This window comes from Entelurus aequoreus, linkage group LG22 (assembly GCF_033978785.1).
Source record: "Entelurus aequoreus isolate RoL-2023_Sb linkage group LG22, RoL_Eaeq_v1.1, whole genome shotgun sequence".
Taxonomy (NCBI): domain Eukaryota; kingdom Metazoa; phylum Chordata; class Actinopteri; order Syngnathiformes; family Syngnathidae; genus Entelurus; species Entelurus aequoreus.
In genome coordinates, this window is record NC_084752.1 from 43,302,605 (window position 1) to 43,326,172 (window position 23,568).

At 36.1% G+C, this 23,568-nt stretch overlaps 1 protein-coding gene across 1 annotated transcript in view; it reads right to left on the reverse strand.

Moving 5' to 3' along the window:
• Positions 1–618: 618 nt before the first annotated feature.
• Positions 619–23,568, reverse strand: part of lrba (LPS-responsive vesicle trafficking, beach and anchor containing) — a 503,640-nt gene continuing 480,690 nt past the window's right edge. Inside the window, exons 46-47 of the mRNA XM_062033425.1 lie at positions 6,052–6,192; positions 619–832 (exon numbers count right to left, since the gene is read on the reverse strand). Coding sequence (XP_061889409.1) covers positions 689–832; positions 6,052–6,192 — 285 coding nt within the window. The 3' untranslated portion in view covers positions 619–688. The remainder of the gene's footprint in view (positions 833–6,051; positions 6,193–23,568) is intronic.

Genomic DNA, 23,568 nt, shown 5'->3' on the forward strand with positions numbered 1-23,568 from the left:
ACTAGTTACTATGGTAATCTACGTCACAGCAGCTCAGACGAGGCACCAAGCAGTGTGGGTGTGGCTTGATTGTAAAATATGTCGATTGAGAGGGGGTGTGACGTTCATATATTCTCAATATTCAGGGTTTTATCGTTCATAGAAAAATGTAAAATTCCATTCCGTTTTTAAGGCGGTCTGTCACAACATTTGTAGCATTCAATCAGACTTTGTTGTGAGGTTTTGTATTAGTTTTCCTACAAAATAGCCCCCAGACATTTTTTTTCTCTAAATTTGGCCCCCGACTCAAAATAATTGCCCAGGCCTGCTGTAGGGGAAATTAAGATTTACAGCACAATTTTTGGCCCCGTGTACACCGACACCAATTCTGATATTTTTTTGCCCTCAAGTGACACAGATAGTCTGAACCAGTCTAGTCCCCCCCCCCCCCCACCCCCCACCACATCCCACCTACCCGCATTGTAAATAATCAAATGTATATACTTGTTCTTATGCTCTCTGAGCTCACTATGTTCACCGCTCGCTGTACATACCCTACCAAGTCAGACCTACACTTTTTCAATGTCCATTTCTCTGATGATATAATCGTTGATGACTAAAATACGCCGATAGCAACCTAACCCAACCCAACCTAACCTAATGCAACGACCAAGACCGTGGTTCTGAGCGTCAGACTTGGTAGGTTTCTTTACCGCAAGACGTTGGACTGTACCTTGACATCAGACGTGTCTCTCTGGCAGTTCCTCCAGGCTCGAGACACGGAAGAGAAGGTGCGATCGGCGTGGTCGAACTTCCCTCCTTGGAAGTTGAGGAAGAACGTTGTGAAAGGTTCCTGCGGATTGCAAAAAAAATGTGTTGTCTGATTCTGATCAACTGAATTGTTCTCTGGGCCTCATTTCAAGACCGCTAAAGACCTCCCTTCACTATAATTCCTATATTTTTTCAAGTTGCTGCAAAGGTCTTCGCACTGCAATTAGTTGCAAAACTGTTGAAGTCTCTCCCAATTTGGAACTGACCTCAAGGGCCATTCTGGTTTCATTCCTGAGCTGGATTTGGCCTGTGGGGTCACCAGTCAAAATAGGCCTGCTGTCTAGTCAATTAACCTCGGAAAGAAAATGTCCAAAAAACAAAAATAACCACTCGTGTCTCTAAAGAGTATTGTGTCAAAACCAGCTGTGGCTGTAGGCAACCTCCTGATGTATTTCTTTATGACCTCCACAAGATGACAGTAACTGTAATTGTAAGTAGGCGCGGACAACTAGATCTGACCAATCTAAGACTAAGACTAGATCTGACCAATCTAAGACTAAGACTAGATGTGACCAATCTAAGTCTAAGACTAGATGTGACCAATCTAAGTCTAAGACTAGATGTGACCAATCTAAGTCTAAGACTAGATGTGACCAATCTAAGTCTAAGACTAGATGTGACCAATCTAAGTCTAAGACTAGATGTGACCAATATAAGTCTAAGACTAGATGTGACCAATCTAAGACTAAGACTAGATGTGACCAATCTAAGTCTAAGACTAGATGTGACCAATCTAAGTCTAAGACTAGATATTACCAATCTAAGACTAAGACTAGATCTGACCAATCTAAGACTAAGACTAGATGTGACCAATCTAAGTCTAAGACTAGATGTGACCAATTTAAGTCTAACACTAGATGTGACCAATCTAAGAAAGAACGTTCTTAAAGCAACCGCAGCACATACATATATATACAACATATCTCCCTTTTTTAACTCTTGTTTTTCTTTCCTTGTAAACAAAACAAAATCACACTGTAGATGTGTTGTCTGTCTAATTATAAATAATGCAGACGAGGCGTGTTGGCTGAGTTCTTGACGTTTACTTTCACAGCGTGCTCATAACCTCATTCTTAGCTGCCGGGTGACGACATGCAACAACACTTTTCGGGGCTACCGCGCATGCTCGTCACTCCCGTTGCATGCTGGGTAGTGTAGATGTTATATTCCCTAGCTCATAACATCTTTCCCCATATAAGGAAATAATGTTAACTCAATAAAGTGTATTTCTTTTTTTAGCTTTAACTTTTCATTTTTTTAGCATTGTAACCACATTTGCAAACAACTTTTCTCTTCATAGAATTTTCTTTCAATAAAGAAATAAAGTGCAAAAATGTCAAAGCATCATAACAAACAGTTATGTTCCAATAGCAGCAGAAGTGCACTTTTTGGAGAGCTGTATTATTTCCAGTTTTGTGCCCAAGGGACTGATTTTATTTAACACTATATTATTATTTATACACCTATAGTGATCACAGAGACAGCTTGTTTTTGTGTTACTGTATATATTTGTTTTTCTGAAAAATCCCACTTAATATACTTTGGGTAACAACAGTCAATATTTATTTATTTTATTTAATTTTTTTAGGGGGGTAACAGTCAATATTTATTTACTTATTAGATTAAATTGTTTTCTTATATAATAAAAGTGAGCTTTTGTTAAACCAAATATTGTGTGTTTTTTTCCATATACAACAACCTCTCTGGACTCCATAAGAGAATCGATAAGGAATCGGTTCGATAATAGGCTCGAACTCGATAATTTCTTATCAAACATCATCCCTAACATCTGACTAATATAAGTTTAAGACTAGATCTAAACCAATCTAAGACTAGATGTGACCAATCTGAGACTAAGACGAGATATTAACAATCTAAGTCTAAGACTAGATGTGACCAATCTAAGTCTAAAACTAGATGTGACCAATCTAAGTCTAAAACTAGATGTGACCAATCTAAATCTATGAGCATAAACTGATGAAGCCTACTGAGGTATTGGCACCAGTTGCTGGATTAGATCTGACCAATCTAGGTCTAAAACTAGATTTGACCAATCTAAGTCTAAGACTACATCTGACTAATATAAGTTTAAGACTAGATCTGACCAATCTAAGTCGTGTTCCCAGCATGCTTATAGGCAAGGTCACTCAACATCTACTGCTCTAGCTCAGCTGACTGATGACTGGCTGTCACAAATGGATGTCAAGAAGAAGGTTGGTACTGTCCTGATTGACTTTAGTGCGGCATTCCATGTCATAGATCACAACATAATGATCTCCAAACTGAGAAAATATGGTTTTAATAGTATGTCACTTTCTTGGATGTTGAGCTATCTATCAGGAAGATCACAGAGAGTGTGTTTTAATGGTAGCCTATCCGAACGCAAGTACAATTACTGCGGCGTGCCTCAAGGAAGCTGCTTAGGTCCTTTACTTTTTATTATTTTTACTAATGATCTTCCCTGTGTTACAACAAACACCAATATGGTTATGTATGCAGATGACACAACTCTGTACAGTACTGCCTCTACCTTAAATGACCTACAAAATAACTTAAATCAGGACCTGGAGAGAGTGTCACTCTGGGTAAATGATAGTAAACTTGTTGTGAATATTTACAAAACAAAAAGCATTCTTTTTGGATCCAGGCATATGCTTGTTAATGACCCACAGCTTCATATTTCAATGTCAAACATATCTATTGAGCAGGTCAAAAAAGCAAAACTGCTTGGTGTGCTATTAGACAGTCAACTGTCATGGTCCCATCATATTGATGGTATTTCAATAAAAATGGGAAGAAGTTTAGCCATGGTCAGGAAGTGCTCCACCTTCTTGACATCCTCAACAATGGCTCAAGTCATACAGTCCTTGGTTTTCTGTCATCTTCATTACTGTCCTATAATATGGTCCGATACGACTAAGTCTGACCTGAACAAACTGCAATTTGTACAGAACAGAGCGGCTAGACTGCTACTTAAATGTTCTTTGCGCACTAATATTTCATATATGCATTCACGCCTGTCCTGGTTGTCTGTTGAACAAAAGATGCATTGTAGTCTCCTTATGTTCTTTAGAACTATCATTCTAGATCAATCACCAGATTACTTTTACAAACCGTTTTTAAAACCAACTAACACACATATTCATGACACTAGGAATGCCAGCAATGGCTATTTGGCACTTCCTGCTCCCAGGACCAATCTCCTCAAACATACAGTCATGTATAGATGTACATCATTCTGGAATGGGTTGCCATCTCACATTAATCTCTCACAAAGTAAATTGTCATTCAAGACAGCTTTGAAGATACACTTATTGCAGCTGCCCACATGACGTGAATTTTTAATACTGGTTTTAACTAGCTTTTTATGTTATGTTGTATTTTTCCATTGTATAATGTCTGGTAATGCATGTATTCTTTGTATTTTAATTTTGTATGCTCCTATATGGACCCCAGGAAGACTAGCAGTCACCTGGGCGTCAGCTAATGGGGATCCATTCAATAAACAATAAACAATAAGTCTAAGCCTAGATGTGACTAATATAAGTTTAAGACTAGATCTGACCCATCTAAGTCTAAGATTAGATGTGACCAATCTAAGTCTAAGACTAGATCTGACCCATCTAAGTCTAGGAGACCCCGAGAGTAACAAGCGCTTGCCTTGTTGCCTTTCCATTAAGAACAATAAACTAGTTTTTAGTATAAGTTTGCTGGTTTCAAGAAATGTAATGCCGAGCGCTTATCATTATGTCAAGATAATGGCACTAGCATTTACTTCATTTAACAATATTTTTCAACATATTGAGCAAAAAGGTCTCTTTTTTTTCTACCAAGAAAAGTGCACTTGTTATTAGTGAGAATACAGTGTTTCCCATAAACTGCCAAGATACCTGTGGCTGTGGGGGCGTGGCTATGGGCGTGGTCACCATGACATCATCGAGTCATTTGCATAATTTACTACAATGATATGATTTTCCCCTAAAAAGGCTCAAAAAATGTATACTTACTAATTAATAATAACAGTTTTGTTTTAAACGTCCATCCATCCATCCATCCATTTTACAATATAATTACAACACTTTATGTACATATTTATATACAGATTCGAACAACAAGTTATTCACTGAAATATATTTATTTATTGTGGTTCTTACAAAAAATATATCTTATAAAATATAAAAGCTAAAATGTCTCTTAAAGCTCTGCCCCTTAGTGCATACTAAATAATTTAACTTTAGCCTACTACTACAACCATATTATTTACCAGCAACATAAAGTGAAACAGGTGTCCTGCCACAGTCAGTAACAAATAAACAGAAAACAGTAGTGGTCAAATACAAATAAGGCAACAACACTTCTCTTTTGTAAAGTAAATGTGAACAGCCTATATGGGCATCTACATCAACTATATGATTTGCCTGAGAAGCTGGACAGGACAAAAATAAAATTAAAAAAAATAAATAAATAAAAATAATAATAAAAAATCTGTGGCGGACGTAATTCTTTCGTGGCGGGCCGCCACAAATAAATGAATGTGTGGGAAACACTGGAATATACTTATACTTATTTATTTAGCTAATTTTACTTGTTTTGGAAAGTCTTGACAAGCCAAATGTTCTTGTTCTATTGGCAGATAATTTTGCTTAATTCAAGTAAAATACCCCTCATTTTTTTTGTTTTTTTTTGTTTTTAAACACTGACTTTTTGCAGTGTACACCTTTATGAAGCACCATGAAAAAGATGCACGGTGGAGTTCATTAGGTGTATTCAAACAGGCTGTGATCCCAGTGAGCTCCTAAAGCCAATAAAGCTGTGCTGCTGATGCATTTCTAATCATGCATAATCTTGTTAGGACGGATCAATAGTGCACACACAACAGCCCCCGAGACTCAGGACTAATACAACAATACCAACATATCATTTATACGAGGAGGAGCAAAGGGTTGAACGTGTGCCTCCCGTATCGTTACGATACATTTGAGAGTTTCAACCCGAGCTTATGCGGTAAAACAGCCTTACAATAAGCTTCCTAATGATACCCTTGAATCAATGAGGCAGCTCCACTGGGACTCGCTGAGCTAGTGGCACAATAACACCACACCAAAAAAAAGAAACAACATTGCTGGCCGGAGAGAGGAGAAACTTAGTAACCTCCCACTCCCTCGGGGGCAGTACGGCCGGATTGATGGCGTCCGCTTGACAAGAGACAATATCGCACGAAAAGAAACAAACGCCACTTACCATGCGCAGCAGCCACATGAGCGCGAAGCCGGAGGTGGAGTAGTGGGTGCCGTAGTGGAACTTGGGCACCTGGTCGTCGTCCCAGGACTCGTAGCGGTCGGAGAAGAAGGCGGCCCGCTTGGGGTTCAGTGCGCCGATGGGCTGTGGAGGGATGGAAAGGGTTTGTTTTTTTTTAAAAAAGAAGTGACAATAAACTGGCAAATTGTGCACGACGAGATTGGGTTTTGATTAGGGATATTCGATAATGGCTTTTTGCCGATATCCGATATTGTCCAACTCTTTAATTACCGATACCGATATCAACCGATATATGCAGTCGTGGAATTAACACATTATTATGCCTAATTTGGACAACCAGGTATGGTGAAGATAAGGTACTTTTTAAAAAAATTAGTAAAATAAGATAAATAAATTAAGAACATTTTCTTGAATAAAAAAGAAAGTACAACAATATAAAAACAGTTCCATAGAAACTAGTAATGAATGAAAATGAATAAAATGGACTGTTAAAGGTTAGTACTATCAGTGGAGCAGCAGCACGCACAATCATGTGTGCTTACGGACTGTATCCCTTGCAGACTGTATTGATATATATTGATATATAATGTAGGAAGCAGAATATTAATAACAGAAAGAAACAACCCTTTCGTGTGAATGAGGAGGGAGGTTTTTTGGGTTGGTGCATTAATTGTAAGTGTATCTTGTGTTTTTTATGTTGATTTAATTTTTTTTTTAAAACTGATACCGATAATAAAAAAACCGATACCGATAACTTCCGATATTACATTTTAACGCATTTATCGGCCGATAGTGTTTTTTATGTTGATTTAATTTAAAAAAAAAACAAAAAAAAACTGATACCGATAATAAAAAAAACGATACCGATAATTTCCGATATTACATTTTAACGCATTTATCGGCCGATAGTGTTTTTTATGTTGATTTAATTAAAAAAACAACAAAAAAAAACTGATACCGATAATAAAAAAAACGATACCGATAATTTCCGATATTACATTTTAACGCATTTATCGGCCGATAGTGTTTTTTATGTTGATTTAATTTAAAAAAAAAAAAAAAAACTGATACCGATAATAAAAAAAACGATACCGATAATTTCCTATATTACATTTTAACGCATTTATCGGCCGATAGTGTTTTTTATGTTGATTTAATTTTAAAAAATAAAATAAAAAAACTGATAGCGATAATTTCCGATATTACATTTTAACGCATTTATCGGCCGATAGTGTTTTTTATGTTGATTTAATTAAAAACAAAAAAACCTGATACCGATAATAAAAAAACCGATACCGATAATTTCCGATATTACATTTTATCGCATTTATCGGCCGATAGTGTTTTTTATGTTGACTTAATTTAAAAAAAAAAAAACTGATACCGATAATAAAAAAACGATACCGATAATTTCCGATATTACATTTTAACGCATTTATCGGCCGATAGTGTTTTTTATGTTGATTTAATAAAAAAAAAAAAAAAAACTGATACCGATATTACATTTTAACACATTTATCGGCCGATAGTGTTTTTTATGTTGATTTAATTTTTAAAAAAACAAAAAAAAACCTGATACCGATAATAAAAAAACCGATACCGATAATTTCCGATATTACATTTTAACGCATTTATCGGCCGATAGTGTTTTTTATGTTGATTTAATTTAAAAAAAACAAAAAACTGATACCGATATTACATTTTAACACATTTATCGGCATATAGTGTTTTTTATGTTGATTTAATTAAAAAAAAAAAAAAACTGATACAGATAATAAAAAAACCGATACCGATAATTTCCGATATTACATTTTAACGCATTTATCGGCCGATAGTGTTTTTTATGTTGATTTAATTAAAAACAAAAAACAAAAAAAACCTGATACCGATAATTAAAAAAACGATACCGATAATTTCCGATATTACATTTTAACGCATTTATCGGCCGATAGTGTTTTTTATGTTGATTTAATTAAAATTAAAAAAAACTGATACAAATAATAAAAAAAACGATACCGATAATTTCCGATATTACATTTTAACGCATTTATCGGCCGATCGTGTTTTTTATGTTGATTTAATTAAAAAAAAAAAAAAAACTGATACCGATATTATATTTTAACACATTTATCGGCCGATAGTGTTTTTTATGTTGATTTAATTAAAAAAAAAAAAAAAAAAAACGATACCGATAATTTCCGATATTACATTTTAACGCATTTATCGGCCGATAGTGTTTTTTATGTTGATTTAATTTAAAAAAAACAAAAAAAACAAAAAACTGATACCGATATTACATGTTAACACATTTATCGGCATATAGTGTTTTTTATGTTGATTTAATTAAAAAAAAAACAAAAAAAACTGATACCGATAATAAAAAAAACGATACCGATAATTTCCGATATTACATTTTAACGCATTTATCGGCCGATAGTGTTTTTTATGTTGATTTAATTAAAAACAAAAAACAAAAAAAAACCTGATACCGATAATAAAAAAACCGATACCGATAATTTCCGATATTACATTTTAACGCATTTATCGGCCGATAGTGTTTTTTATGTTGATTTAATTTTTAAAAAAAAAACTGGTACAGATAATTAAAAAAACGATACCGATAATTTCCGATATTACATTTTAACGCATTTATTGGCCGATAGTGTTTTTTATGTTGATTTAATTTTAAAAAAAACAAAAAACTGATACCGATATTACATTTTAACACATTTATCGGCCGATAGTGTTTTTTATGTTGATTTAATTTTAAAAAAAACAAAAAAAAACTGATACCGATAATAAAAAAAACGATACCGATAATTTCCGATATTACATTTTAACGCATTTATCGGCCGATAGTGTTTTTTATGTTGATTTAATTTTAAAAAAACAAAAAACTGATACCGATATTACATTTTAACACATTTATCGGCATATAGTGTTTTTTATGTTGATTTAATTTAAAAAAAAACAAAAAACTGAGACCGATAATAAAAAAAACGATACCGATAATTTCCGATATTACATTTTAACGCATTTATCGGCCGATATTATCGGACATCCCTAGTCCAAACCAATAAATAAAATGACGACGGTGAATTAAATTTCCATCAGTAAAGGAAACAAACAGCAGCCTTTTTGTCTCTCGGCTGTTATTTAAATCCTCATTTATAGAAATCACTTTCAGGCCGGGGTCGATTTTTATGAGTCCTCCGTCGGCTGCGCCTCATTCTCTCTCTCTCTCAGAGCCCCCACTCCTTTGAATGCATCACACACACACACACACACACACTGGATCAATAGTAATGGAATGATGGCCTTTTGAGGATGAGAGCTCGCAGGGTGTGGATCAATTGGATCTCTTTCATACCATAGGGCGCCTGTCACTGCATCGATTGCTGCTTGTGTTACTGTGTTGTGTGTTTGTAATAGCATGCTTTTGCTGCGTGTGTGTATTTTACTTTTGCACGCTCACTTGTTCTCTGCTTAAAGGGTGCACCTTTGTTATTTCCCCCCCAGCAGCCTGCATGTGTGTGGATTTACACAGTGCCGCAGTGTGCCGTGACAGTGATACACTGTGGCCTCACCGCTGGGGGGCAGGGGTGGTGGGGGTGAGTACACACGGTGAATTATACATCACACCCATTGCTCTGATTTATAGCCCTAATAACAGTCCACTCATTAAAAAAAGAAAGGGCTGAAGGAGGAATATAAAATAAGAAATAGTGAAAGTGCCACACTGACACGAGGAGGGTGGGGGGGGGGGGGGGGGTGAGTTAGCGAGAAAGATTGCGGCGTGAGTGCACGCGGGGGCCGCCGGCCCGCGCGCCGTTGTTAGCGTCGTAAATTATTCCGAGGGAGGCTCTCACGCTTACAGTACGTACAGCGGCAGGACGTGTCCGCTACAAATTGGGCAAATAAGTCAGCAGGAAGGAAGAGCGTCCTGACAAACGAGCCCGGTCTCATACTTCTAATTAGAGCGCAGAATTAGCCGTATAGAGAGAAACGCTCGCATCTCGGATTAGTCTGGAGATGTTCCCCAAAGCCCTCAAGAAATTACTGTAAGTAATTAAAAGCAGTAAAGTGTTGAAAGCTACTACGACGTCACAATGGCTGTGCCTCCGTTATTGCTCTTCTTCCATCCCAGCAGATAATGTTGTCATGTTATTGTTGCTTTTCTTCTCCCTCCTCTCTCCCTATGCCCTCGCTTTAACTGACATAACATCAGAGATCATCTCTATGACAGGAGTGCTCACTTGCATACTGCAAAACAAGTCAAAGATCATCTCTATGACAGGAGTGCTGAGTTGTTTTTAGGAATCTACTGCAAAACAAGTCAAAGATCATCTCTATGACAGGAGCGCTGAGTTGTTTTTGGGAATCTACAACAAAACAATTTCAAGATCATCTCTATGACAAGAGTACTCATTTAATTTTAGGAATCTACTGCAAAACAAGTCAAAGATCATCTCTATGACAGGAGTGCTCACTTGTATTTAGGAATATACTGCAAAACAAGTCAAAGATCATCTCTATAACAGGAGTGCTCACTTGTATTTAGGAATCTACTGCAAAACAAGTCAAAGATCATCTCTATGACAGGAGTGCTCACTTGTATTTAGGAATCTACTGCAAAACAAGTCAAAGATCATCTCTATAACAGGAGTGCTCACTTGTATTTAGGAATCTACTGCAAAACAAGTCAAAGATCATCTCTATGACAGGAGTGCTGAGTTGTTTTTGGGAAACTACTGCAAAACAAGTCAAAGATCATCTCTATAACAGGAGTGCTCACTTGTATTTAGGAATCTACTGCAAAACAAGTCAAAGATCATCTCTATGACAGGAGTGCTCACTTGTATTTAGGAATATACTGCAAAACAAGTCAAAGATCATCTCTATGACAGGAGTGCTCACTTGTATTTAGGAATATACTGCAAAACAAGTCAAAGATCATCTCTATGACAGGAGTGCTCACTTGTATTTAGGAATATACTGCAAAACAAGTCAAAGATCATCTCTATAACAGGAGTGCTCACTTGTATTTAGGAATCTACTGCAAAACAAGTCAAAGATCATCTCTATGACAGGAGTGCTCACTTGTATTTAGGAATATACTGCAAAACAAGTCAAAGAGCATCTCTATAACAGGAGTGCTCACTTGTATTTAGGAATCTACTGCAAAACAAGTCAAAGATCATCTCTATGACAGGAGTGCTCACTTGTATTTAGGAATCTACTGCAAAACAAGTCAAAGATCATCTCTATAACAGGAGTGCTCACTTGTATTTAGGAATCTACTGCAAAACAAGTCAAAGATCATCTCTATAACAGGAGTGCTCCGTTGTGTTTAGGAATCTACTGCAAAACAAGTCAAAGATCATCTCTATGACAGGAGTGCTCACTTGTATTTAGGAATATCCTGCAAAACAAGTCAAAGATCATCTCTATGACAGGAGTGCTCACTTGTATTTAGGAATCTACTGCAAAACAAGTCAAAGATCCTAAACATATCAGGAACTTTCTGCTAGTTTTAGGAATCTATTGCTAAGCACCAGACAAAGATCCTCCATATGACAGGAACTTTCTGTTAGTTTTAAGGATCTACTGCAAAAACGCCAGTCAAAGATCCTCTATATGACAGTAGTGTTTTTTTTCTTCTGTTTTTAAGAATATACTGCAAAAAAACATTGGCCAAAGATCCTATATATGACAAGAACCATGTCCTAGTTTTAGGAATCTATTGCAAAACGACAGTCAAAGATCCAATACATATCAGGAACTTTCTGCTAGCTTTAGGAATCTTTTGCAAAGCGACAGTCAAAGACCTTTCTGCTAGTTTTAGGAATCTATTGCTAAACACCAGACAAAGATCCTCCATATGACAGGAACTTTCTGTTAGTTTTAGGAATCTATTGCTAAACACCAGACAAAGATCCTCCATATGACAGGAACTTTCTGTTAGTTTTAGGAATCTATTGCTAAACACCAGACAAAGATCCTCCATATGACAGGAACTTTCTGTTAGTTTTACGGATCTACTGCAAAAACGCCAGTCAAAGATCCTCTATATGACAGTAGTGTTTTTCTGTTTTTAAGAATATACTAGAAAAAAAAACATTGGCCAAAGATCCTATAAATAGGCGGAGTTGTTTTTGGGAATCTACTGCAAAACAAGTCAAAGATCATCTCTACGACAGGAGTGCTGAGTTGTTTTTAGGAATCTACTGCAAAATAAGTCAAAGATCATCTCTATGACAGGAGTGCTGAGTTGTTTTTAGGAATCTACTGCAAAATAAGTCAAAGATCATCTCTACGACAGGAGTGCTGAGTTATTTTTGGGAATCTACTGCAAAACAAGTCAAAGATCATCTCTACGACAGGAGTGCTGAGTTGTTTTTGGGAATCTACTGCAAAACAAGTCAAAGATCATCTCTATGACAGGAGTGCTGAGCTGTTTTTGGGAATCTACTGCAAAACAAGTGAAAGATCATCTCTTTGACAAGAGTACTCATTTAATTTTAGGAATCTACTGCAAAACAAGTCAAAGATCATCTCTACGACAGGAGTGCTAAGTTATTTTTGGGAATCTACTGCAAAACAAGTCAAAGATCATCTCTATGACAGGAGTGCTGAGTTGTTTTTGGGAATCTACTGCAAAACAAGTCAAAGATCATCTCTTTGACAAGAGTACTCATTTAATTTTAGGAATCTACTGCAAAACAAGTCAAAGATCCTCTCTACGACAGGAGTGCTAAGTTATTTTTGGGAATCTACTGCAAAACAAGTCAAAGATCATCTCTATGACAGGAGTGCTGAGTTGTTTTTGGGAATCTACTGCAAAACAAGTCAAAGATCATCTCTTTGACAGGAGTGCTCAGTTGTTTTTAGGAATCTACTGCAAAACAAGTCAAAGATCATCTCTACGACAGGAGTGCTGAGTTATTTTTGGGAATCTACTGCAAAACAAGTCAAAGATCATCTCTACGACAGGAGTGCTGAGTTATTTTTGGGAATCTACTGCAAAACAAGTCAAAGATCATCTCTACGACAGGAGTGCTGAGTTGTTTTTGGGAATCTACTGCAAAACAAGTCAAAGATCATCTCTATGACAGGAGTGCTGAGCTGTTTTTGGGAATCTACTGCAAAACAAGTCAAAGATCATCTCTTTGACAAGAGTACTCATTTAATTTTAGGAATCTACTGCAAAACAAGTCAAAGATCATCTCTACGACAGGAGTGCTAAGTTATTTTTGGGAATCTACTGCAAAACAAGTCAAAGATCATCTCTATGACAGGAGTGCTGAGTTGTTTTTGGGAATCTACTGCAAAACAAGTCAAAGATCATCTCTTTGACAAGAGTACTCATTTAATTTTAGGAATCTACTGCAAAACAAGTCAAAGATCATCTCTACGACAGGAGTGCTAAGTTATTTTTGGGAATCTACTGCAAAACAAGTCAAAGATCATCTCTATGACAGGAGTGCTGAGTTGTTTTTGGGAATCTACTGCAAAACAAGTCAAAGATCATCTCTTTGACAGGAGTGCTCAGTTGTTTTTAGGAATCTACTGCAAAACAAGTCAAAGATCATCTCTACGACAGGAGTGCTGAGTTATTTTTGGGAATCTACTGCAAAACAAGTCAAAGATCATCTCTATGACAGGAGTGCTCATTTGATTTTAGGAATCTACTGCAAAACAAGTCAAAGATCATCTCTTTGACAAGAGTGCTGAGTTGTTTTTGGGAATCTACTGCAAAACAAGTCAAAGATCATCTCCATGACAGGAGTGCTGTGTTGTTTTTAGGAATCTACTGCAAAACAAGTCAAAGATCATCTCTATGACAGGAGTGCTGAGTTGTTTTTGGGAATCTACTGCAAAACAAGTCAAAGATCATCTCTACGACAGGAGTGCATTGTTATTTTTAGGAATATATTGCACAACAATTCAAAGATCATCTCTATGACAGGAGTGCTCATTTGATTTTAGGAATCTACTGCAAAACAATTCAAAGATCATCTCTATGACAGGAGTGCTGAGTTATTGTTGGGAATCTACTGCAAAACAAGTCAAAGATCATCTCTACGACAGGAGTGCATTGTTATTTTTAGGAATATATTGCACAACAATTCAAAGATCATCTCTATGACAGGAGTACTCATTTGATTTTAGGAATCTACTGCAAAACAAGTCAAAGATCATCTCTATGACAGGAGTGCTGAGTTATTTTTGACAAAAAGTAGTGTTTTCATGTTTTCAATGTAAAGTATATGGTCCAATCATAAGAGAGGAAAAGGTTGTGGGCGGGGCCTGGGTAATAAACATATGGTTAAAAGATCATTAGTTGCTAGTCAGTAATGTCACGGCTGTGCTCCTTAAATAAAGTCTGAGTACACAACAACAACAACACATTAAAACAAAGCTAATATTTCAGAATAAATTACACCCACAAAGTAATATTTGTGGGAATGTAATTATTCTGAGCTACAGTACGTCGTATAACTCATACTAGCCATTGATTACTTGATAAAAAAATTTTTTTTAAAGTTCTAAAAATGATCTAATACTGAGCCAGTCCTCTTTGAAACAAACAATAATGCACGTGCAAATTTAGCGTGGGCAATTGTGCCAGCCTGCATGTGTGTGCCAGCCTGCACGTGTGTGCCATCCTGCACGTGTGTGCCAGCCTGCACGTGTGTGCCAGCCTGCACGTGTGTGCCATCCTGCACGTGTGTGCCAGCCTGCACGTGTGTGCCAGCCTGCACGTGTGTGCCATCCTGCACGTGTGTGCCAGCCTGCACGTGTGTGCCAGCCTGCACGTGTGTGCCAGCCAGCACGTGTGTGCCAGCCTGCACGTGTGTGCCAGCCTGCACGTGTGTGCCATCCTGCACGTGTGTGCCAGCCTGCACGTGTGTGCCAGCCTGCACGTGTGTGCCAGCCAGCACGTGTGTGCCAGCCTGCACGTGTGTGCCAGCCTGCACACACGTGTGTGCCAGCCTGCACACACGTGTGTGCAGGCTGGCACACACGTGTGTGCAGGCTGGCACGTGTGTGCCAGCCTGCATGTGTGTGCCATCCTGCACGTGTGTGCCAGCCTGCACGTGTGTGCCAGCCTGCACGTGTGTGCCAGCCTGCACGCGTGTGCCGCCCAACTGGACTAGAAAACAGCAGCATTTGGATTAACTTGTTTTTTTTTATTCCAAAAAATATATACATATATATTTTACATTAAAAAATATGTATTTTTTTTAAAATTATTATAATAGCTTAACTGTAATTATTTTGTATAATTTTGTATTCACTTTTCAGGTTCATTATTATAAAGGGTTGTCGTTGTTCTCACATTTTTATTGTAGTTTATTGTATACTTTTATACTTATTAATGCATTTTATAATGACTTATTATTACTGTATTCTCTATATTGGCTAAATGTTACACATGTTGTGACACAGATGAGGGAATGACTTATTATTACTAGAGATAAATGTTTTAAAATGTAATATCGGAAATTATCGGTATCGGTTCTTTTTATTACCGGTATCGTTTTTTTAATTTTGATTTTTTATTAAATCAACATAAAAAACACAAGATACACTTACAATTAGTGCACCAACCCCAAAAAACCTCCCTCCCCCATTTACACTCATTCACACAAAAGGGTTGTTTCTTTCTGTTATCAATATTCTGCTTCCTACATTATATATCAATATATATCAATACAGTCTGCAAGGGATACAGTCCGTAAGCACACATGATTGTGCGTGCTGCTGCTCCACTAATAGTACTAACCTTTAACAGTTAATGTTACTCATTTTCATTAATTACTAGTTTCTACGTAACTGTTTTTATATTGTTTTACTTTCTTTTTTATTCAAGAAAATGTTTTTAATTTATTTATCTTATTTTATTTTATTTTTATTTTTTTTAGAGATGTCGGATAATATCGGCCTGCCGATATAATATCGGCTGCCGATATAATATCAGCTGCCGATATTATCGGCCGATATATGCGTTAAAATGTAATATTGAAAATTATCGGTATCGGTTTTTTTGTTATCGGTATCGGGTTTTTTTTGTGGTTTTAAAAAAAAAAATTAAATCAACATAAAAAACACAAGATACACTTACAATTAGTGCACCAACCCAAAAAACCTCCCTCCCCCATTTACACTCATTCACACAAAAGGGTTGTTTCTTTCTGTTATTAATATTCTGCTTCCTACATTATATATCAATATATATCAATACAGTCTGCAAGGGATACAGTCCGTAAGCACACATGCTGCTGGTCCACTAATAGTACTAACCTTTAACAGTTAATTTTACTCATTTTCATTCATTACTAGTTTCTATGTAACTGTTTTTATATTGTTTTACTTTCTTTTTTATTCAAGAAAATGTTTTTAATTTATTTATCTTAATTTATTTTATTATTATTTTTAGAGGTGTCCGATAATATCGGCCTGCCGATATTATCGGCCGATATATGCGTTAAAATGTAATATCGAAAATTATCGGTATCGGTTTCTTGTTATCGGTATCGTTGTTTTTTTTTTTGTTGTTTTTTTTTTTAATTAAATCAACATAAAAACACAAGATACACTTACAATTAGTGCACCAACCCAAAAAACCTCCCTCCCCCATTTACACTCATTCACACAAAAGGGTTGTTTCTTTCTGTTATTAATATTCTGCTTCCTACATTATATATCAATATATATCAATACAGTCTGCAAGGGATACAGTCCGTAAGCACACATGATTGTGCGTGCTGCTGCTCCACTAATAGTACTAACCTTTAACAGTTAATTTGACTCATTTTCATTAATTACTAGTTTCTATGTAACTGTTTTTATATTGTTTTACTTTTTTTTTATTCAAGAAAATGTTTTTAATTTATTTATCTTATTTTATTTTATTAATTTTTTTAAAAAGGGAAAAAAAAAAAAAAAAAAAAGGACCTTCTCTTCACCATACCTGGTTGTCCAAATTAGGCATAATAAAGTGTTAATTCCACGACTGTATATATCAGTATCGGTTGATATCGGTATCGGTAATTAAGAGTTGGACAATATCGGATATCGGCAAAAAAGCCATTATCGGACATCCCTAATTATTACTGTATTTTCGATATTGGCTAAATGTTACACATTTTGTGACACAGGTGAGGGGAAATTCAAACCAGTGAGGTCACTGTCAGAGCATGGAAATATGGCACCGCCTTATGGAATGTATAGCCGATATTTTAGAGTCGTGTTCATCTATAGAGTAATATTTGTGTTAATTAAAGTATTCTGAGCTACGTCTTACAATATGACTGATACTAAACGATTGTTTCTTTGCTAAAAAAACAAACAAAAAACAACAACGGGTACCGAAATGTACAGAGCCCCTAAAGGGACATGGGGAAAATGTTTTTTTTTATTTATTTTTTTTTTTTTTTAGACATGTATCTTGTGCGCACGAGAAACTTTTTATAAAGTTATAAAAAATAAAAAAATATTTTATTTATTTATTTTTTTTTTATTAGGCATGTATCTCGTGCGCACGAAATATCTAAAAAATGTCTATAAAAAAAAAAAAAATTATAAAAAAATTAATTTCCTCCATGTCCCTTTAGGGCAGGGGTCACCAACCTTTTTGAAACCAAGAGCTACTTCTTGGGTACTAATTAATGCAAAGGGCTACCAGTTTGATACACACTTAAATAAATTGCCAGAAATAGCCAATTTGCTCAATTTACCTTTAACTCTATGTTATTATTAATAATTAATGATATTTACACTTAATTGAACGGTTTAAAAGAGGAAAAAACACGGGAAAAAATGACAATTACATTTTGAAAAGTAGTTTATCTTCAATTACGACTCTTTAAAATTCAAAATTCAACCGAAAAAAAGAAGAGAAAAACTAGCTAATTCGAATCTTTTTGAAAAAATTCAAAAAAGAATTTATGGAACATCATTAGTAATTTTTCATGATTAAGATTAATTTTAGAATTTGGATGACATGTTTTAAATAGGTTAAAATCCAATCTGCACTTTGTTAGAATATATAACAAATTGGACCAAGCTATATTTCTAACAAAGACAAATCATTATTTCTTCTAGATTTTCCAGAACAAAAATTTTAAAAGAAATTCAAAAGACTTTGAAATAAGATTTAAATTTGATTCTACAGATTTTCTAGATTTGCCAGAATAATTGTTTTGAATTTTAATCATAATAAGTTTGAAGAAATATTTCACAAATATTCTTCGTCGAAAAAACAGAAGCTAAAACGAAGAATTAAATTAAAATTGATTTATTATTCTTTACAATAAAAAAAATTAATTTACTTGAACATTGATTTAAATCGTCAGGAAAGAAGAGGAATGAATTTAAAAGGTAAAAAGGTATATGTGTTTAAAAATCCTAAAATCATTTTTAAGGTTGTATTTTTTCTCTAAAATTGTCTTTCTGAAAGTTATAAGAAGCAAAGTAAAAAAAATAAGTGAAGACCAAGCCTTTAAAATATTTTCTTGGATTTTCAAATTCTATTTGAGTTTTGTCTCTCTTAGAATTAAAAATGTCGGGCAAAGCGAGACCAGCTTGCTAGTAAATAAATACAATTTAAAAAATAGAGGCAGCTCACTGGTAAGTGCTGCTATTTGAGCTATTTTTAGAACAGGCCAGCGGGCTACTCATCTGGTCCTTACGGGCTACCTGGTGCCCGCGGGCACCGCGTTGGTGACCCCTGATATAGGGGCTCCGTAAAAATGTATTTAGATACTTTTCGAAATAAAAGGGACCTCAAAAAACAAAATGTCAGTTATGGATTTATTTGAACAAAAAATCTTATGATACATTAAACATATGTTTCTTATTGCAATCAAAGAACAACTTTGTCCTAAAATAAAATAGTGAACATACTATTCATTTATCTACCTATTATTTTGTACACATTATAAAGGACAAACTGTAAAAATGGATTATTAATCTACTTGTTCATTTACTGTTAATATCTGCTTACTTTCTGTTTTAACATGTTCTATCTACACTTCTGTTAAAATGTAATAATCACTTATTCTTCTCTTGTTTGATACTTTACATTAGTTTTGGATAGGGATGTCCGATAATGGCTTTTTGCCGATATCCGATATGCCAATATTGTCCAACTCTTTAATTACCGATACCGATATCAACCGATACCGATATCAACCGATATATACAGTCGTGGAATTAACACATTATTATGCCTAATTTGGACAACCAGGTATGGTGAAGATAAGGTACTTTTAAAAAAAATGAATAAAATAAAATAAGATAAATAAATTAAAAACATTTTCTTGAATAAAAAAGAAAGTAAAACAATATAAAAACAGTTACATAGAAACTAGTAATGAATGAAAATGAGTAAAATTAACTGTTAAAGGTTAGTACTATTAGTGGAGCAGCAGCACGCACAATCATGTGTGCTTACGGACTGTATCCCTTGAAGACTGTATTGATATATATTGATATATAATGTAGGAAGCAGAATATTAATAACAGAAAGAAACAACCCTTTTGTGTGAATGAGTGTAAATGGGGGAGGGGTTTTTTTCGGGTTGGTGCACTAATTGTAAGTGTATCTTGTGTTTTTTATGTGGATTTAATAATTAAAAATAAAAAATAAAAATAAAAAACAAAAAAAACACAAAAAAACCGATACTGATAATTAAAAAACCGATACCGATCATTTCCGATATTACATTTTAACGCATTTATCGGCAAAACTAGAGATGTCCGATAATATCGGTCTGCCGATATTATCGGACATCTCTAGTTTTGGATGATACCACACATTTAGGTATGGATCCGATACCAAGTAGTTACAGGATCATACATTGGTCATATTCAAAGTCCTCATGTGTCCAGGGACGTATTTACTGACTTTATAAATATAATATGATTTTTTTTTAAAAGGGAAAAAGATAAAAAATATCGATGTAATCATAGTAGTATCGACTATTGCACTTACTATCATCACAGTGGATGCCAGGTGTAGATCCACCCATGGCGTTTGATTACATTATGATGCTAGTGAGCTATTGTATCCTCCTACGGTGTGTAGTGAAGCATGTTTAGCTAGTCCTCGTCCTGCAGTGATAATGATACTTGTAAGAAACGTACTTTATTTGTCGCCATGGAGGCCAGGATTAGTGATTTAGAAGTAGCTAAAACACTGCGAATGAACGTTAGCCGCTAGCTGGCTAGCCATGTCTTAATAAAGCAGCTCTTCCAGAGGGTGTTTCAGTGTTATAACTTCACCTTTATCTTTACTTTTTACGCCAAAACGCGTTCCATTCTCCCTTTTCTGTCTACACACTGTGTCTGCTTGTAAGTACTCTGTGTGTGCGCGCTGCCGAACATGCTCCTCTGCTCGTAAACCCAGCAATGTCACGACGAGCCCGTTGGGAACCGTTACTTTTCGAACAGAGTATAGTACAGTTCTTGATTCAATAGTACCATGATACTATACTAGTAGCGGTAGGGTTAGGGTTAGGGTTCTGGATTAACCCTAACCCTAACCCTAGTGTGGACGTGATTTTATTTCAAGCCGCCAAAACCAAGAACGACCCACCAGTGTGGACTTACATCCCAGGAAGTCACTTCCAGTCTGCGCTTATCGAGACTACAACGTTATCTCGGGTGTAGGGGGGAGGGGCTACCACGGATGTCAGCTCGAGGTTAGAGTTTAAGATAAGAAAGCCCCCCCCGCCCGCCGGGGGTCCTGACGGGTCACGGCGGCGGCGGCAGGGGACATAAATTGCGCGCGGCCTCTTTTGTTTGTCGGCGTGTGGACGATGACAGTGTGTGACACCCGAGGCCGAGACGCACACGTTGGCGGCAATTTGGCTTCTCAATGTCACGTCGCCGCCTGTCACATGACCTGCTTCTGCACGAGACCACCGCCAGCCTGACGTGCGCCGGGAGAGAGTTAGGCCAGGGGAACAAGTCGGACTGGAGGAGTCCTATAGGACGGATTTAGATTGTTACGGTTCTCACTTTTAATCATTGGTGTGTAACCTCGGTATTGTAACTACACTGCGTTGCATTCAGTATTGTATGATAGGGCGGGGCTAGTAAACTATACCAATACATATCCAGATTAGGGTTGCAAAGGGGTGGGAAGTTTCCGGTAAATTTCCAGACTGGACTCTCACACTATTATGTTAGATCCACTATGGACCGGACTCTCACTATTATGTTAGATCCACTATGGACTGGACTCTCACTATTATGTTAGATCCACTATGGACTGGACTCTCACACTATTATGTTAGATCCACTATGGACTGGACTCACACACTATTATGTTAGATCCACTATGGACTGGACTCTCACTATTATGTTAGATCCACTATGGACTGGACTCTCACACTATTATGTTAGATCCACTATGAACTGGACTCTCACACTATTATGTTAGATCCACTATGGACTGGACTCTCACACTATTATGTTAGATCCACTATGGACTGGACTCTCATACTATTATGTTAGATCCACTATGGACTGGACTCTCACTATTATGTTAGATCCACTATGGACTGGACTCTCACACTATTATGTTAGATCCACTATGGACTGGACTCTCACACTATTATGTTAGATCCACTATGGACTGGACTCTCACACTATTATGTTAGATCCACTATGGACTGGACTCTCACTATTATGTTAGATCCACTATGGACTGGACTCTCACACTATTATGTTAGATCCACTATGGACTGGACTCTCACACTATTATGTTAGATCCACTATGGACTGGACTCTCACACTATTATGTTAGATCCACTATGGACTGGACTCTCACACTATTATGCTATGTATAATATTATTTTTTTATTTATTTTCTAATGGGGTGTATCTTTTTTTATTTGATCAAATTATTGTATTTTACAGTATTTTGCAGTACATTATTAATAATAACAAGAAAATGACTGAATTGGGCTTTAAAGTATAGTATTAGAAACACAATCAAATGTAACACAAAGAAGAAACGGCACACAAATGACTGCTGGTGCAGACCCTGGGTGTGTGTGTGTGTGTGTGTGTGTGTGTGTGTGTGTGTGTGTGTGTGTGTGTGTGTGTGTGTGTGTGTGTGTGTGTGTGTGTGTGTGTGTGTCTGCAGACATTGCAGCCTGCCACGCTCCAGCGCTCCTACATTGACACCACATGTATGTCAACAACATGAATAAAACACGTGTCATCCACATCTAGGCCAGGACTGGGCATGGCATCAAGTGTACACGTTGAGGAGTCTTTAGGAGAGAAGTGTCGGCCTCAGCCGGCTGAGACACGACGCCACAGAAACAAGAGAAGTCATGCAGCTTCTCACAGAAACAAACGCACAAGTGAGGAGCTTTTGAAGGACACTAGTGTTGACAGTAGGAGGGCAGTTAGATTCTATAATGATGGGTTTATTCCATGCTATTGCAGTGTTTCCCACACATTCATTTATTTGTGGCGGCCCGCCACGAAAGAATTACGTCCGCCACATAAAAAAATAAAAATAATTTTTTTTAATTTTATTTTTTTTGTCCTGTCCAGCTTCTCAGGCAAATCATATAGTTGATGTAGATGCCCATATAGGCTGTTCACATTTACTTTACAAAAGAGAAGTGTAGGATACTTCTCTTGTTGTATTTGACCACTACTGTTTTCTGTTTATTTGTTACTGACTGTGGCAGGACACCTCTGCCTCTGTTTCACTTTATGTTGCTGGTAAATAATATGGTTGTAGTAGTAGGCTAAAGTTAAATGATTTAATATGCACTAATTAAAGGGGCAGAGCTTTAAGAGACATTTTAGCTTTTATATTTTTATAAGATATATTTTTTGTAAGAACCACAATTAATACATATATTTCAGTGAATAACTTATTGTTCAAATCTTTATATAAATATGTACATAAAGTGTTGTAATTATATTGTAAAATGGATGGATGGACGTTTAAAACAAAACTGTTGTTATTAATTAGTAAGTATACATTTTTTGAGCCTTTTTAGAGAAAATCAAATCATTGTAGTAAATTATGCAAATTACTCGATGATGTCATGGTGACCACGCCCATAGCCACGCCCCCGCCGCCACAGGTATCTTGGCAGTTTATGGGAAACACTGCATTTACATTTGAACAGATACGGTGCCAATTCACGGTAGCTAGGACCCGATACCGGTACGCAACGGTACCAATTTTTGGTAATAATGAATGTTAATTGTTTGATAATAACATTTTATTTTTTTTCATTGTACACTTAAAAATGAACTGATGATGACAACTGTGCTGTCCAGTTCTTATATCTTGTTGTCGTAATATTCTACATGGTAATTTGTTATATAATGCATATATTATATAATAATATAATATCAGTATATATTATACACTGTATATATAATATGTAAATATTACATATGTTATATTTTATATCGCTACTATGGTACATTTTTTATCTACTTTTATAACTT